At 57.9% G+C, this 16,911-nt stretch overlaps 1 protein-coding gene across 3 annotated transcripts in view; it reads left to right on the top strand.

Moving 5' to 3' along the window:
* The window catches only part of LOC121009330 (calpain-1 catalytic subunit-like), a 43,314-nt gene extending 26,614 nt beyond the window's left edge, over positions 1 to 16,700 (top strand). Inside the window, exons 5-14 of one of the 3 annotated variants that reach the window (XM_040442374.1) lie at positions 7,508 to 7,641; positions 7,715 to 7,886; positions 7,952 to 8,035; positions 8,110 to 8,195; positions 8,266 to 8,340; positions 11,637 to 11,776; positions 12,031 to 12,200; positions 12,826 to 12,840; positions 13,186 to 13,388; positions 16,346 to 16,700. In XM_040442374.1, the coding sequence (XP_040298308.1) occupies positions 7,508 to 7,641; positions 7,715 to 7,886; positions 7,952 to 8,035; positions 8,110 to 8,195; positions 8,266 to 8,340; positions 11,637 to 11,776; positions 12,031 to 12,200; positions 12,826 to 12,840; positions 13,186 to 13,388; positions 16,346 to 16,355 (1,089 nt within the window). In that variant the 3' untranslated portion in view covers positions 16,356 to 16,700. Of the gene's footprint in view, positions 1 to 7,507; positions 7,642 to 7,714; positions 7,887 to 7,951; positions 8,036 to 8,109; positions 8,196 to 8,265; positions 8,341 to 11,636; positions 11,777 to 12,005; positions 12,201 to 12,825; positions 12,841 to 12,894; positions 13,020 to 13,185; positions 13,389 to 16,345 lie in introns of those variants that run through there. The other 2 variants (XR_005780739.1, XR_005780740.1) reach the window with 2 other exon arrangements.
* The last annotated feature ends 211 nt before the right edge of the window (positions 16,701 to 16,911 follow it).

The raw sequence follows: 16,911 nt of genomic DNA, 5'->3' as shown, positions 1-16,911 counted from the left end.
GGATGTGACTGGAGCAGGGGTTGCAGACTGGGATGTGACTGGAGCAGGGGTTGCAGACTGGGATGTGACTGGAGCACTGGTTGCAGACTGGGATGTGACTGGAGCAGGGTGCTCGGCTGACTCTCTCGTCGGTCCAGGTCTGGCGGTTCGGTGATTGGCTGGACGTGGTGATTGACGACAGACTGGAATGTGACTGGAGCATTGTTTGCAGACTGGGATGTGACTGGAGCAGGGTGCTCGGCTGACTCTCTCGTCGGTCCAGGTCTGGCGGTTTGGTGAATGGCTGGACGTGGTGATTGACGACAGACTGGGATGTGACTGGAGCATTTGTTGCAGACTGGGATGTGACTGGAGCACTGGTTGCAGACTGGGATGTGACTGGAGCAGGGTGCAGACTGGGATGTGACTGGAGCACTGGTTGCAGACTGGGATGTGACTGGAGCAGGGTGCTCGGCTGACTCTCTCGTCGGTCCAGGTCTGGCGGTTCGGTGATTGGCTGGACGTGGTGATTGACGACAGACTGGAATGTGACTGGAGCATTGTTTGCAGACTGGGATGTGACTGGAGCATTGGTTGCAGACTGGGATGTGACTAAAGCAGGGTGCTTGGCTGACTCTCTCGTCGGTCCAGGTCTGGCGGTTCGGTGATTGGCTGGACGTGGTGATTGACGACAGACTGGGCTGTGACTGGAGCATTTGTTGCAGACTGGGATGTGACTGGAGCATTGGTTGCAGACTGGGATGTGACTGGAGCAAGGTGCTCGGCTGACTCTCTCGTCGGTCCAGGTCTGGCGGTTCGGAGGTTGGCTGGACGTGGTGATTGACGACAGACTGGGATGTGACTGGAGCACTGGTTGCAGACTGGGATGTGACTGGAGCATTGGTTGCAGACTGGGATGTGACTGGAGCAGGGTGCTCGGCTGACTCTCTCGTCGGTCCAGGTCTGGCGGTTCGGTGATTGGCTGGACGTGGTGATTGACGACAGACTGGGATGTGACTGGAGCACTGGTTGCAGACTGGGATGTGACTGGAGCAGGGTGCTCGGCTGACTCTCTCGTCGGTCCAGGTCTGGCGGTTCGGTGGTTGGCTGGACGTGGTGATTGACGACAGACTGGGATGTGACTGGAGCATTGGTTGCAGACTGGGATGTGACTGGAGCAAGGTGCTCGGCTGACTCTCTCGTCGGTCCAGGTCTGGCGGTTCGGTGATTGGCTGGACGTGGTGATTGACGACAGACTGGGATGTGACTGGAGCACTGGTTGCAGACTGGGATGTGACTGGAGCAGGGTGCTCGGCTGACTCTCTCGTCGGTCCAGGTCTGGCGGTTCGGTGATTGGCTGGACGTGGTGATTGACGACAGACTGGGATGTGACTGAAGCATTGGTTGCAGACTGAGATGTGACTGGAGCATTGGTTGCAGACTGGGATGTGACTGGAGCAGGGTGGTCGGCTGACTCTCTCGTTGGTCCAGGTCTGGCGGTTCGGTGGTTGGCTGGACGTGGTGATTGACGACAGACTGGGATGTGACTGGAGCATTGGTTGCAGACTGGGATGTGACTGGAGCAGGGTGCTCGGCTGACTCTCTCGTCGGTCCAGGTCTGGCGGTTCGGTGGTTGGCTGGACGTGGTGATTGACGACAGATTGGGATGTGACTGGAGCACTGGTTGCAGACTGGGATGTGACTGGAGCAGGGTGCTCGGCTGACTCTCTCGTCGGTCCAGGTCTGGCGGTTCGGTGATTGGCTGGACGTGGTGATTGACGACAGACTGGGATGTGACTGGAGCAGGGTGCAGACTGGGATGTGACTGGAGCACTGGTTGCAGACTGGGATGTGACTGGAGCACTGGTTGCAGACTGGGATGTGACTGGAGCAGGGTGCTCGGCTGACTCTCTCGTCGGTCCAGGTCTGGCGGTTCGGTGATTGGCTGGACGTGGTGATTGATGACAGACTGGGATGTGACCGGAGCATTGGTTGCAGACTGGGATGTGACTGGAGCAGGGTGCTCGGCTAACTCTCTCGTCGGTCCAGGTCTGGCGGTTCGGTGATTGGCTGGACGTGGTGATTGACGACAGACTGGGATGTGACTGGAGCAGGGTGCAGACTGGGATGTGACTGGAGCACTGGTTGCAGACTGGGATGTGACTGGAGCACTGGTTGCAGACTTGGATGTGACTGGAGCAGGGTGCTCGGCTGACTCTCTCGTCGGACCAGGTCTGGCGGTTCGGTGGATGGCTGGACGTGGTGATTGACGACAGACTGGGATGTGACTGGAGCATTGGTTGCAGACTGGGGTGTGACTGGAGCAAGGTGCTCGGCTGACTCTCTCGTCGGTCCAGGTCTGGCGGTTCGGTGATTGGCTGGACGTGGTGATTGACGACAGACTGGGATGTGACTGGAGCACTGGTTGCAGACTGGGATGTGACTGGAGCAGGGTGCTCGGCTGACTCTCTCGTCGGTCCAGGTCTGGCGGTTCGGTGATTGGCTGGACGTGGTGATTGACGACAGACTGGGATGTGACTGGAGCAGGGTGCAGACTGGGATGTGACTGGAGCACTGGTTGCAGACTGGGATGTGACTGGAGCACTGGTTGCAGACTGGGATGTGACTGGAGCAGGGTGCTCGGCTGACTCTCTCGTCGGTCCAGGTCTGGCGGTTCGGTGATTGGCTGGACGTGGTGATTGACGACAGACTGGGATGTGACTGGAGCATTGGTTGCAGACTGGGATGTGACTGGAGCAGGGTGCTCGGCTGACTCTCTCGTCGGACCAGGTCTGGCGGTTCGGTGGATGGCTGGACGTGGTGATTGACGACAGACTGGGATGTGACTGGAGCATTGGTTGCAGACTGGGATGTGACTGGAGCATTGGTTGCAGACTGGGATGTGACTGGAGCAGGGTGCTCGGCTAACTCTCTCGTCGGTCCAGGTCTGGCGGTGCGGTGATTGGGTGGACGTGGTGATTGACGACAGACTGGGATGTGACTGGAGCATTGGTTGCAGACTGGGATGTGACTGGAGCAGGGTGCTCGGCTGACTCTCTCGTCGGACCAGGTCTGGCGGTTCGGTGGATGGCTGGACGTGGTGATTGACGACAGACTGGGATGTGACTGGAGCATTGGTTGCAGACTGGGGTGTGACTGGAGCAAGGTGCTCGGCTGACTCTCTCGTCGGTCCAGGTCTGGCGGTTCGGTGATTGGCTGGACGTGGTGATTGACGACAGACTGGGATGTGACTGGAGCACTGGTTGCAGACTGGGATGTGACTGGAGCAGGGTGCTCGGCTGACTCTCTCGTCAGGCCAGGTCTGGCGGTTCGGTGATTGGCTGGACGTTGTAATTGACGACAGACTGGGATGTGACTGAAGCATTGGTTGCAGACTGAGATGTGACTGGAGCATTGGTTGCAGACTGGGATGTGACTGGAGCAGGGTGCTCGGCTGACTCTCTCGTCGGTCCAGGTCTGGCGGTTCGGTGGTTGGCTGGACGTGGTGATTGACGACAGACTGGGATGTGACTGGAGCATTGGTTGCAGACTGGGATGTGACTGGAGCAGGGTGCTCGGCTGACTCTCTCGTCGGTCCAGGTCTGGCGGTTCGGTGGTTGGCTGGACGTGGTGATTGACGACAGACTGGGATGTGACTGGAGCACTGGTTGCAGACTGGGATGTGACTGGAGCAGGGTGCTCGGCTGACTCTCTCGTCGGTCCAGGTCTGGCGGTTCGGTGATTGGCTGGACGTGGTGATTGACGACAGACTGGGATGTGACTGAAGCATTGGTTGCAGACTGAGATGTGACTGGAGCATTGGTTGCAGACTGGGATGTGACTGGAGCAGGGTGCTCGGCTGACTCTCTCGTCGGTCCAGGTCTGGCGGTTCGGTGGTTGGCTGGACGTGGTGATTGACGACAGACTGGGATGTGACTGGAGCATTGGTTGCAGACTGGGATGTGACTGGAGCAGGGTGCTCGGCTGACTCTCTCGTCGGTCCAGGTCTGGCGGTTCGGTGATTGGCTGGACGTGGTGATTGACGACAGACTGGGATGTGACTGGAGCAGGGTGCAGACTGGGATGTGACTGGAGCACTGGTTGCAGACTGGGATGTGACTGGAGCACTGGTTGCAGACTGGGATGTGACTGGAGCAGGGTGCTCGGCTGACTCTCTCGTCGGTCCAGGTCTGGCGGTTCGGTGATTGGCTGGACGTGGTGATTGATGACAGACTGAGATGTGACTGGAGCATTGGTTGCAGACTGGGATGTGACTGGAGCATTGGTTGCAGACTGGGATGTGACTGGAGCAGGGTGCTCGGCTGACTCTCTCGTCGGTCCAGGTCTGGCGGTTCGGTGATTGGCTGGACGTGGTGATTGACGACAGACTGGGATGTGACTGGAGCAGGGTGCAGACTGGGATGTGACTGGAGCACTGGTTGCAGACTGGGATGTGACTGGAGCAGGGTGCTCGGCTGACTCTCTCGTCGGTCCAGGTCTGGCGGTTCGGTGGTTGGCTGGACGTGGTGATTGATGACAGACTGGGATGTGACTGGAGCATTGGTTGCAGACTGGGATGTGACTGGAGCATTGGTTGCAGACTGGGATGTGACTGGAGCAGGGTGCTCGGCTGACTCTCTCGTCGGTCCAGGTCTGGCGGCTCGGTGATTGGCTGGACGTGGTGATTGATGACAGACTGGGATGTGACTGGAGCATTGGTTGCAGACTGGGATGTGACTGGAGCATTGGTTGCAGACTGGGATGTGACTGGAGCAGGGTGCTCGGCTGACTCTCTCGTCGGTCCAGGTCTGGCGGTTCGGTGATTGGCTGGACGTGGTGATTGACGACAGACTGGGATGTGACTGAAGCATTGGTTGCAGACTGAGATGTGACTGAAGCACTGGTTGCAGACTGGGATGTGACTGGAGCACTGGTTGCAGACTGGGATGTGACTGGAGCAGGGTGCTCGGCTGACTCTCTCGTCGGACCAGGTCTGGCGGTTCGGTGGTTGGCTGGACGTGGTGATTGACGACAGACTGGGATGTGACTGGAGCATTGGTTGCAGACTGGGATGTGACTGGAGCAAGGTGCTCGGCTGACTCTCTCGTCGGTCCAGGTCTGGCGGTTCGGTGATTGGCTGGACGTGGTGATTGACGACAGACTGGGATGTGACTGGAGCACTGGTTGCAGACTGGGATGTGACTGGAGCAGGGTGCTCGGCTGACTCTCTCGTCGGTCCAGGTCTGGCGGTTCGGTGATTGGCTGGACGTAGTGATTGACGACAGACTGGGATGTGACTGAAGCATTGGTTGCAGACTGAGATGTGACTGGAGCATTGGTTGCAGACTGGGATGGGACTGGAGCAGGGTGCTCGGCTGACTCTCTCGTCGGTCCAGGTCTGGCGGTTCGGTGGTTGGCTGGACGTGGTGATTGACGACAGACTGGGATGTGACTGGAGCATTGGTTGCAGACTGAGATGTGACTGGAGATCTGGTTGCAGACTGGGATGTGACTGGAGCAGGGTGCAGACTGGGATGTGACTGGAGCACTGGTTGCAGACTGGGATGTGACTGGAGCAAGGTGCTCGGCTGACTCTCTCGTCGGTCCAGGTCTGGCGGTTCGGTGGTTGACTGGACGTGGTGATTGACGACAGACTGGGATGTGACTGGAGCATTGGTTGCAGACTGGGATGTGACTGGAGCACTGGTTGCAGACTGGGATGTGACTGGAGCAGGGTGCAGACTGGGATGTGACTGGAGCACTGGTTGCAGACTGGGATGTGACTGGAGCAGGGTGCTCGGCTGACTCTCTCGTCGGTCCAGGTCTGGCGGTTCGGTGGTTGTCTGGACGTGGTGATTGACGACAGACTGGGATGTGACTGGAGCACTAGTTGCAGACTGGGATGTGACTGGAGCAGGGTGCAGACAGGGATGTGACTGGAGCACTGGTTGCAGACTGGGATGTGACTGGAGCAGGGTGCTCGGCTGACTCTCTCGTCGGTCCAGGTCTGGCGGTTCAGTGGTTGGCTGGACGTGGTGATTGACGACAGACTGGGATGTGACTGGAGCACTGGTTGCAGACTGGGATGTGACTGGAGCAGGGTGCTCGGCTGACTCTCTCGTCGGTCCAGGTCTGGCGGTTCGGTGGTTGGCTGGACGTGGTGATTGACGACAGACTGGGATGTGACTGGAGCACTGGTTGCAGACTGGGATGTGACTGGAGCAGGGCGCTTGGCTGACTCTCTCGTCAGTCCAGGTCTGGCGGTTCGGTGGTTGGCTGGACGTGGTGATTGACGACAGACTGGGAGGTGACTGGAGCACTGGTTGCAGACTGGGATGTGACTGGAGCACTGGTTGCAGACTGGGATGTGACTGGAGCAGGGTGCTCGGCTGACTCTTTCGTCGGTCCAGGTCTGGCGGTTCGGTGGTTGGCTGGACGTGGTGATTGACGACAGACTGGGATGTGACCGGAGCATTTGTTGCAGACTGGGATGTGACTGGAGCACTGGTTGCAGACTGGGATGTTACTGGAGCAGGGCGCTCGGCTGACTCTCTCGTCGGTCCAGGTCTGGCGGTTCGGTGGTTGGCTGGACGTGGTGATTGACGACAGACTGGGATGTGACTGGAGCACTGGTTGCAGACTGGGATGTGACTGGAGCAGGGTGCTCGGCTGACTCTCTCGTCGGTCCAGGTCTGGCGGTTCGGTGGTTGGCTGGACGTGGTGATTGACGACAGACTGGGATGTGACTGGAGCAGGGTGCAGACTGGGATGTGACTGGAGCACTGGTTGCAGACTGGGATGTGACTGGAGCACTGGTTGCAGACTGGGATGTGACTGGAGCAGGGTGCTCGGCTGACTCTCTCGTCGGTCCAGGTCTGGCGGTTCGGCGGTTGGCTGGATGTGGTGATTGACGACAGACTGGGATGTGACTGGAGCACTGGTTGCAGACTGGGATGTGACTGGAGCAGGGCGCTCGGCTGACTCTCTCGTCGGTCCAGGTCTGGCGGTTCGGTGGTTGGCTGGACGTGGTGATTGACGACAGACTGGGATGTGACTGGAGCACTGGTTGCAGACTGGGATGTGACTGGAGCAGGGTGCTCGGCTGACTCTCTCGTCGGTCCAGGTCTGGCGGTTCTGTGGTTGGCTGGACGTGGTGATTGACGACAGACTGGGATGTGACTGGAGCACTGGGTGCAGACTGGGATGTGACTGGAGCACTGGTTGCAGACTGGGATGTGACTGGAGCAGGGTGCTCGGCTGACTCTCTCGTCGGTCCAGGTCTGGCGGTTCGGTGGTTGGCTGGACGTGGTGATTGACGACAGACTGGGATGTGACTGGAGCACTGGTTGCAGACTGGGATGTGACTGGAGCAGGGCGCTCGGCTGACTCTCTCGTCGGTCCAGGTCTGGCGGTTCGGCGGTTGGCTGGATGTGGTGATTGACGACAGACTGGGATGTGACTGGAGCACTGGTTGCAGACTGGGATGTGACTGGAGCAGGGTGCTCGGCTGACTCTCTCGTCGGTCCAGGTCTGGCGGTTCGGTGGTTGGCTGGACGTGGTGATTGACGACAGACTCCCCACCAGGATGGGACGACTTGTCTACACGAGGAGCGACTCTCAGGCGGAGTTGTGGAGTGCGCTGCTGGAGAAAGCATACGCCAAGTACGTCCATCCGTGGCCATCGGCTCCGGCCCCACATTGCTGCGGACTCCTCACCCCTCATGTGTCCCCGCAGGGTGTCCGGCGGTTACTCCGCATTGCAGGGTGGGACCATCGCGGAGACGCTGGAGGACTTCACGGGCGGAGTGGCGGAGAGCGTGAGCCTGAGCAGATACACCTCGGAGGAGGTCCGGGAGATGGTCCTGGCTGCGGAGCGCAGGGAGGCCCTGATGGCGTGCTACATCCAGGTGAGTGGCGCCCTCCACTGTTCACCCGGAGGATTGCACCGATCTAAGCGCTCGTCTCCTGGAAGGTTTCAGAGGCCGCGGACATTGGACGCGTGGATGAGGACGGCTTGGTGTTGGGACACGCATACTCCGTTCTCGGAGCCAAGGAGGTAAGTGCAGACAGGACAGGGGCCACAGGGCACTGCACCCCACAAATCACACAACTACCCCATTCTTCCTGCAGGTGACGCGCGGCTCCGAGGAGCTGACACTCATCCGGCTGAGGAATCCCTGGGGCTTCACCGAGTATAACGGTCCCTGGAGTGACCAGTGAGTGAAGACGGCCACACCCCCGAGGAGCCGGAGCCTCAGTCATGTGACTGCTGTCATTCTCTTGCAGATCCCTAGAGTGGAGGTCGGTGTCAGATGCGGAGCGCAGAGCGCTGAATCTCCAGAAAGATGACGGCGACTTCTGGTAATGGCGGCCCGACCTCCGCACCACTGCCTCGTATTTCAGGATTCACACCCTCCCCCATATTAGGATTGTAGTAAGATCTCATCTCATTGTGGCTGGCGGCCGTGGCAGGTGATGACGGGAAGCTGCAGCCAGCCACACATGTGGCCGATATGGCGGATCATGAGCAAACCTCTGCCGCAGGCCTCTCTGGTCAATGACTCCTTCAGAAGACACATAGGAGCAGGCCTGAGCGAGCCCATGAGCGTGACAGTGACAGCTGTGTCTGACCCCGTGGTCTCCCTGTGCTGTGTCTGACCCCGTGGTCTCTCTGTGCTGTGACTGACACCGTGGTCTCTCTGTGCTGTGACTGACACCGTGGTCTCTCTGTGCTGTGTCTGACCCCGTGGTCTCTCTGTGCTCTGACCCCGTGGTCTCCCTGTGCTGTGACTGACACCGTGGTCTCCCTGTGCTGTGTCTGACCCCGTGGTCTCTCTGTGCTGTGACTGACACCGTGGTCTCCCTGTGCTGTGTCTGACCCCGTGGTCTCTCTGTGCTGTGTCTGACCCCGTGGTCTCTCTGTGCTCTGACCCTGTGGTCTCTCTGTGCTGTGTCTGACCCCGTGGTCTCTCTGTGCTCTGACCCCGTGGTCTCCATGTACGTTATCTGACCCCGTGGTCTCTCTTTGCTGTGTCTGACCCTGTGGTCTCTCTTTGCTCTGACCCCGTGGTCTCTCTTTGCTGTGTCTGACCCCGAGGTCTCTCTTTGCTGTGTCTGACCCCGTGGTCTCTCTTTGCTGTGTCTGACCCCGTGGTCTCTCTTTGCTGTCTGACCCCGTGGTCTCCCTGTGCTGTGTCTGACCCTGTGGTCTCCATGTACTGTGTCTGACCCCGTGGTCTCTCTGTTGTGTGTCTGACCCCGTGGTCTCCCTGTACTGTGTCTGACCCCGTGGTCTCCCTGTGCTGTGTCTGACTCCGTGGTCTCTCTGTGCTGTCACTGACACCGTGGTCTCTCTGTGCTCTGACCCCGTGGTCTCTATGTACGTTGTCTGACCCCGTGGTCTCTCTTTGCTGTGTCTGACCTCGTGGTCTCTCTGTGCTATGTCTGACCCCGTGGTCTCCCTGTGCTGTGTCTGACTCCGTGGTCTCTCTGTGCTGTCACTGACACCGTGGTCTCTCTGTGCTCTGACCCCGTGGTCTCTATGTACGTTGTCTGACTCCGTGGTCTCTCTTTGCTGTGTCTGACCTCGTGGTCTCTCTGTGCTATGTCTGACCCCGTGGTCTCCCTGTGCTGTGTCTGACTCCGTGGTCTCTCTGTGCTGTCACTGACACCGTGGTCTTTCTGTGCTCTGACCCCGTGGTCTCTATGTACGTTGTCTGACCCCGTGGTCTCTCTTTGCTGTGTCTGACCTCGTGGTCTCCCTGTGCTGTGACTGACACTGTGGTCTCTCTGTGCTGTGACTGACACTGTGGTCTCTCTGTGCTGTGACTGACACTGTGGTCTCCCTGTGCTGTGACTGACACTGTGGTCTCTCTGTGCTGTGACTGACACCGTGGTCTCTCTGTGCTCTGACCCCGTGGTCTCTATGTACGTTGTCTGACCCCGTGGTCTCTCTTTGCTGTGTCTGACCCCGTGGTCTCTCTTTGCTCTGACCCCGTGGTCTCTCTTTGCTGTGTCTGACCCCGTGGTCTCTCTTTGCTGTGTCTGACCCCGTGGTCTCTCTTTGCTGTGTCTGACCTCGTGGTCTCCCTGTGCTATGTCTGACCCCGTGGTCTCCCTGTGCTGTGTCTGACTCCGTGGTCTCTCTGTGCTGTCACTGACACCGTGGTCTCTCTGTGCTCTGACCCCGTGGTCTCTATGTACGTTGTCTGACCCCGTGGTCTCTCTTTGCTGTGTCTGACCCCGTGGTCTCTCTTTGCTCTGACCCCGTGGTCTCTCTTTGCTGTGTCTGACCCCGTGGTCTCTCTTTGCTGTGTCTGACCCCGTGGTCTCCCTGTGCTGTGTCTGACCCTGTGGTTTCCATGTACTGTGTCTGACGCCGTGGTCTCTCTGTTGTGTGTCTGACCCCGTGGTCTCCCTGTGCTGTGTCTGACCCCGTGGTCTCCCTGTGCTATGTCTGACCCTGTGGTCTCCCTGTGCTGTGTCTGACCCCGTGGTCTCCCTGTGCTGTGTCTGACCCCGTGGTCTCCCTGTGCTGTGTCTGACCCTGTGGTTTCCATGTACTGTGTCTGACGCCGTGGTCTCTCTGTTGTGTGTCTGACCCCGTGGTCTCCCTGTGCTATGTCTGACCCCGTGGTCTCCCTGTGCTATGTCTGACCCTGTGGTCTCCCTGTGCTGTGTCTGACCCCGTGGTCTCCCTGTGCTGTGTCTGACCCCGTGGTCTCCCTGTGCTGTGTCTGACCCCGTGGTCTCCATGTACTGTGTCTGACCCCGTGGTCTCTCTGTTGTGTGTCTGACCCCGTGGTCTCCCTGTGCTATGTCTGACCCCGTGGTCTCCCTGTGCTATGTCTGACCCCGTGGTCTCCCTGTGCTATGTCTGACCCTGTGGTCTCCCTGTGCTGTGTCTGACCCCGTGGTCTCCCTGTGCTGTGTCTGACCCCGTGGTCTCCCTGTGCTATGTCTGACCCTGTGGTCTCCCTGTGCTGTGTCTGACCCCGTGGTCTCCCTGTGCTGTGTCTGACCCCGTGGTCTCCCTGTGCTATGTCTGACCCCGTGGTCTCCCTGTGCTGTGTCTGACCCCGTGGTCTCCCTGTGCTATGTCTGACCCCGTGGTCTCCCTGTGCTGTGTCTGACCCCGTGGTCTCCCTGTGCTGTGTCTGACCCCGTGGTCTCCATGTACTGTGTCTGACCCCGTGGTCTCTCTGTTGTGTGTCTGACCCCGTGGTCTCCCTGTGCTGTGTCTGACCCCGTGGTCTCCCTGTGCTATGTCTGACCCCGTGGTCTCCCTGTGCTGTGTCTGACCCCGTGGTCTCCCTGTGCTGTGTCTGACCCCGTGGTCTCCCTGTGCTGTGTCTGACGCCGTGGTCTCTCTGTTGTGTGTCTGACCCCGTGGTCTCCCTGTGCTGTGTCTGACCCCGTGGTCTCCCTGTGCTATGTCTGACCCTGTGGTCTCCCTGTGCTGTGTCTGACCCCGTGGTCTCCCTGTGCTGTGTCTGACCCCGTGGTCTCCCTGTGCTATGTCTGACCCCGTGGTCTCCCTGTGCTGTGTCTGACCCCGTGGTCTCCCTGTGCTGTGTCTGACCCCGTGGTCTCCCTGTGCTATGTCTGACCCTGTGGTCTCCCTGTGCTGTGTCTGACTCCGTGGTCTCTTTCCGCAGGATGCTCTGTGAGGATTTCTGCAGCCTCTTTTCATGGATTGTCATTTGCACATGCGGCATGGAGTCCCCCCAGTGTAAGGTCACTGAAATGCGAGGCCGCTGGGAACGTGGGGTCAGTGCAGGAGGAGGACGCAGACTGAGTGAGTGCTGAGCACGGACATGGCTGAACTATAGCGCCCCCTCCTCCGGCTGGCAGTGACCGGTCAGAGCCGCACTGCATCCCCCTCCTCCCTGTTATTACTGTAGATGGAGGCTGATTGGTGCTGGGGAGACATCCTGCGGCTGAGGATGCATGTGTCTGGGGGGAGGGGGCTTCGTATGGGAACCTGGTATAAGACTGCTCCTCCGCAGGTTGTATACAGCGCTCAGTACCTGAAATTTATACTTTACTCAGAATCTTTCTTCACCAATCCACAATTCCGTCTCCGCGTGGGTGTGGCCTCAGGTGTGAAGGAGGAGTCTGTCACCGAGCCGGGGATTGAGGAGCGCTGGACGATGCTACTGGAGCTGATGCAGACGGATAGAAGAGCCACCAAACACCACATTGCATGTCACCTGTACCGGGTGAGTAGCTCTCATCCACTATTATGTATGGAGCTTGGGGTGAAAGGATAAAGTCTGGCTGGAGAGAACCTACCTCACGGTGACATGGGCCACAAAGCAGCCACGTATGTGCAGGATCTACATCCAGCCCAGTGTGGGGATCAGGGCGTCTGTGCTGGGGCCCTGTGTTATAGGGTTGAAGGGCCCTGCTTCAGTAAGTCATTGATAATGCAGCGCCCGCAGCCTCCACCCCGTCCCCGAGCCTCCACCCCATCCCCGCAGCCTCCACCCCGTCCCCGAGCCTCCATCCTGTCCCCGAGCCTCCACCCCGTCCACCCCATCCACAAGCCTCCACCCCGTCCACGAGCCTCCACTCTGTCCCTGGGCCTCCACCCTGTCCACGAGCCTCCACCCTGTCCACGAGCCTCCAACCTGTCCACGAGCCTCCACCCCGTCCACGAGCCTCCACTCTGTCCCTGAGCCTCCACCCCATCCACGAGCCTCCACCCCGTCCACGAGCCTCCACCCCGTCCACGAGCCTCCACCCCGTCCACGAGCCTCCACCCTGTCCCCAAGCCTCCAACCTGTCCCCGAGCCTCCACCTCTTCATGGACTGTCTCTAACCATTCATCTTTTTCTCCCTCAGGTTCCTGAACAGCTGGTGAGAATCTGCACTGGGTCTCCATTCTCATTGGGTGCCATATTGTACACACAGGTGGAAAGAGGGGCAGTAGAAGACACCCAGGTCTCCAGGTCCAGCCTGACCATCACACGTCAGGGAGGCCGAGTCCACGCCTCATCCTGTTCCCTCAATGTGTATATCCAGAAGAGACAAAAAGAGCCTTTGCTTCTTGAGAAAGGGGTCAGAAGACCACGTCCCTTCAGTCCTATAGTGTCACACCCTTGCTCTGCTGTATTGGCAGCCTCTTCCTCTGGGGGCGCTGTGTTTGTCCAGGGGACTCGTGGTGTTAACATTGGTAATCTCACAGCACAATCAATGTTTTAGGTTCCACGTCCACGTCTTGATCGTGGATTCTTCACAAGGAGTCGCCCAGTGTCCGACACAGGAGAACCACAAAACAGCCGTGGGGTGACAATGAGGGCCTCTCTTACCCCGGGAGAATACGTTATTGTACCATCCACGTATGACCTCAACCAAGAGGGCGACTTTTACATCCGAGTGTATTGTGAGAAAGGAACAGACGACCGGTAAGTGACCTTCACACCGCCATAACCTGACAGCGATGAGACCAAGGTACAGAGGCCACTGCTAACCTCACGATCACACATGGGGAGGTCACCTCTAGGTGATGGGAGACAGATGGTCACCTCTAGGTGATGGGAGACAGACGGTCACCTCTAGGTGATGGGAGACAGACATCACCTCTAGGTGATGGGAGACAGACGGTCACCTCTAGGTGATGGGAGACAGACATCACCTCTAGGTGATGGGAGACAGACGGTCACCTCTAGGTGATGGGAGACAGACGGTCACCTCTAGGTGATGGGAGACAGACGGTCACCTCCAGGTGATGGGAGACAGACGGTGACCTCTTGGTGATGGGAGACAGACGGTGACCTCCAGGTGATGGGAGACAGACGGTCACCTTCAGGTGATGGGAGACAGACGGTGACCTCTTGGTGATGGGAGACAGATGGTGACCTCTAGGTGATGGGAGACAGACGGTCACCTCCAGGTGATGGGAGACAGACGGTGACCTCTTGGTGATGGGAGACAGACGGTCACCTCTAGGTGATGGGAGACAGACGGTCACCTCTAGGTGATGGGAGACAGACGGTCACCTCTAGGTGATGGGAGACAGACGGTCACCTCTAGGTGATGGAAGACAGAAGGTCACCTCTAGGTGATGGGAGACAGACGGTCACCTCTAGGTGATGGGAGACAGACGGTCACCTCTAGGTGATGGGAGACAGACGGTCACCTCTAGGTGATGGGACTCTGTTATGGAGACAGACGGTCACCTCTAGGTGATGGGAGACAGACGGTCACCTCTAGGTGATGGGAGACAGACGGTCACCTCTAGGTGATGGGACTCTGTTATGGAGACAGACGGTGACCTCTAGGTGATGGGAGACAGACGGTCACCTCTAGGTGATGGAAGACAGAAGGTCACCTCTAGGTGATGGGAGACAGACGGTCACCTCTAGGTGATGGGAGACAGAAGGTCACCTCTAGGTGATGGGAGACAGAAGGTCACCTCTAGGTGATGGGACTCTGTTATGGAGACAGACGGTGACCTCTAGGTGATGGGAGACCGACGGTCACCTCTTGGTGATGGGAGACAGACGGTCACCTCTTGGTGATGGGAGACAGACGGTCACCTCTAGGTGATGGAAGACAGAAGGTCACCTCTAGGTGATGGGAGACAGACGGTCACCTCTAGGTGATGGGAGACAGAAGGTCACCTCTAGGTGATGGGACTCTGTTATGGAGACAGACGGTGACCTCTAGGTGATGGGAGACCGACGGTCACCTCTTGGTGATGGGAGACAGACGGTCACCTCTTGGTGATGGGAGACAGATGGTCACCTCTTGGTGATGGGAGACAGACGGTCACCTCTAGGTGATGGGAGACAGACGGTCACCTCTAGGTGATGGGAGACAGACGGTGACCTCTAAGTGATGGGAGACAGACGGTGACCTCTAGGTGATGGGAGACAGACGGTGACCTCTAGGTGATGGGAGACAGACGGTGACCTCTGGGTGATGGGAGACAGACGGTCACCTCTAGGTGATGGGAGACAGACGGTCACCTCTAGGTGATGGGAGACAGACGTCACCTCTAGGTGATGGGAGACAGACGGTCACCTCTAGGTGATGGGAGACAGACGGTCACCTCTAGGTGATGGGAGACAGACGGTCACCTCCAGGTGATGGGAGACAGACGGTGACCTCTTGGTGATGGGAGACAGACGGTGACCTCTAGGTGATGGGAGACAGACGGTCACCTCTAGGTGATGGGAGACAGACGGTCACCTCTAGGTGATGGAAGACAGAAGGTCACCTCTAGGTGATGGGAGACAGACGGTCACCTCTAGGTGATGGGAGACAGACGGTCACCTCTAGGTGATGGGAGACAGACGGTCACCTCTAGGTTATGGGAGACAGACGGTCACCTCTAGGTTATGGGAGACAGACGGTCACCTCTAGGTGATGGGACTCTGTTATGGAGACAGACGGTCACCTCTAGGTGATGGGAGACAAACGGTCACCTCTAGGTGATGGGAGACAGACGGTCACCTCTAGGTGATGGGACTCTGTTATGGAGACAGACGGTGACGTCTAGGTGATGGGAGACAGACGGTCACCTCTAGGTGATGGAAGACAGAAGGTCACCTCTAGGTGATGGGAGACAGATGGTCACCTCTAGGTGATGGGAGACAGACGGTGACCTCTAGGTGATGGGAGACAGATGGTCAACTCTAGGTGATGGAAGACAGAAGGTCACCTCTAGGTGATGGGAGACATAAGGTCACCTCTAGGTGATGGGACTCTGGTATGGAGACAGACGGTGACCTCTAGGTGATGGGAGACCGACGGTCACCTCTTGGTGATGGGAGACAGACGGTCATCTCTTGGTGATGGGAGACAGACGGTCACCTCTTGGTGATGGGAGACAGACGGTCACCTCTAGGTGATGGGAGACAGACAGTCACCTCTAGGTGATGGGAGACAGACGGTCACCTCTAGGTGATGGGAGACAGACAGTGACCTCTAGGTGATGGGAGACAGACGGTGACCTCTAGGTGATGGGAGACAGACGGTGACCTCTTGGTGATGGGAAACAGACGGTCACCTCTAGGTGATGGGAGACAGACGGTCACCTCTAGGTGATGGGAGACAGAAGGTCACCTCTAGGTGATGGGAGACAGACGGTCACCTCTAGGTGATGGGACTCTGATATGGAGACAGACGGTCACCTCTAGGTGATAGGACTCTGATATGGAGACAGACGGTCACCTCTAGGTGATGGGAGACAGACGGTCACCTCTAGGTGATGGGAGACAGACGGTCACCTCTAGGTGATGGGACTCTGTTATGGAGACAGACGGTCGCCTCTAGATGACGGGTCCCTCGTTGACTTGCTTGTTTTCGTAAGAGCGCTCTTTTTCTTGAATTATTATGTTTATTTTCTAATTTTTAGGATTTACTGAAACCTCACAGACCGCGTGACTATCAGCACATACCCTGGTTACTAAGAAGATGGCACTGCACCTCCACCCAAGTCCAGAAGTACAATGACCCCGAGGCCCCCCCCCCCCCAATCTGGGGACGGAAAACAATCCTATAAACACCAACAATTTCTGATGTCTCCAGAACAGTAAAAGAGAAATCTGTGTTATCATTGAGTGTCCTGTGTCACTGACGGAGCACAAACACCTCTCAGCTACTCCATTCATGTCTAAAGCCACTAAATCCCATGTAGTGAGGATATCCATCACCTGGGGCAATGATTCAGCTGACTACCCTAACCAGGGCCCCCTTTCCTGCCACTAAGTAGGGGCGTTTCGTGAAAACAAATAGAAAAGACAAGGAGGTTATCCAAAAGCTTCACAGGACTAAGCTTTGTCCTTGAAGAAAAAGGATACAGAAAGGGGCGCCAGCGGGACCGTAAGACGGAGGGATTGGTAAGGATGAGGATAGTGAGGTGGAGGGATTGGTAAGGATGAGGATAGTGAGGTGGAGGGATTGGTAAGGATGAGGATAGTG

The sequence above is a fragment of the Bufo bufo genome, chromosome 8 (assembly GCF_905171765.1).
Source record: "Bufo bufo chromosome 8, aBufBuf1.1, whole genome shotgun sequence".
Classification (NCBI taxonomy): Eukaryota; Metazoa; Chordata; class Amphibia; order Anura; family Bufonidae; genus Bufo; species Bufo bufo.
Note: the sequence above shows the minus strand (reverse complement) of the source record. Positions and strands in the feature narration are given on the sequence as shown.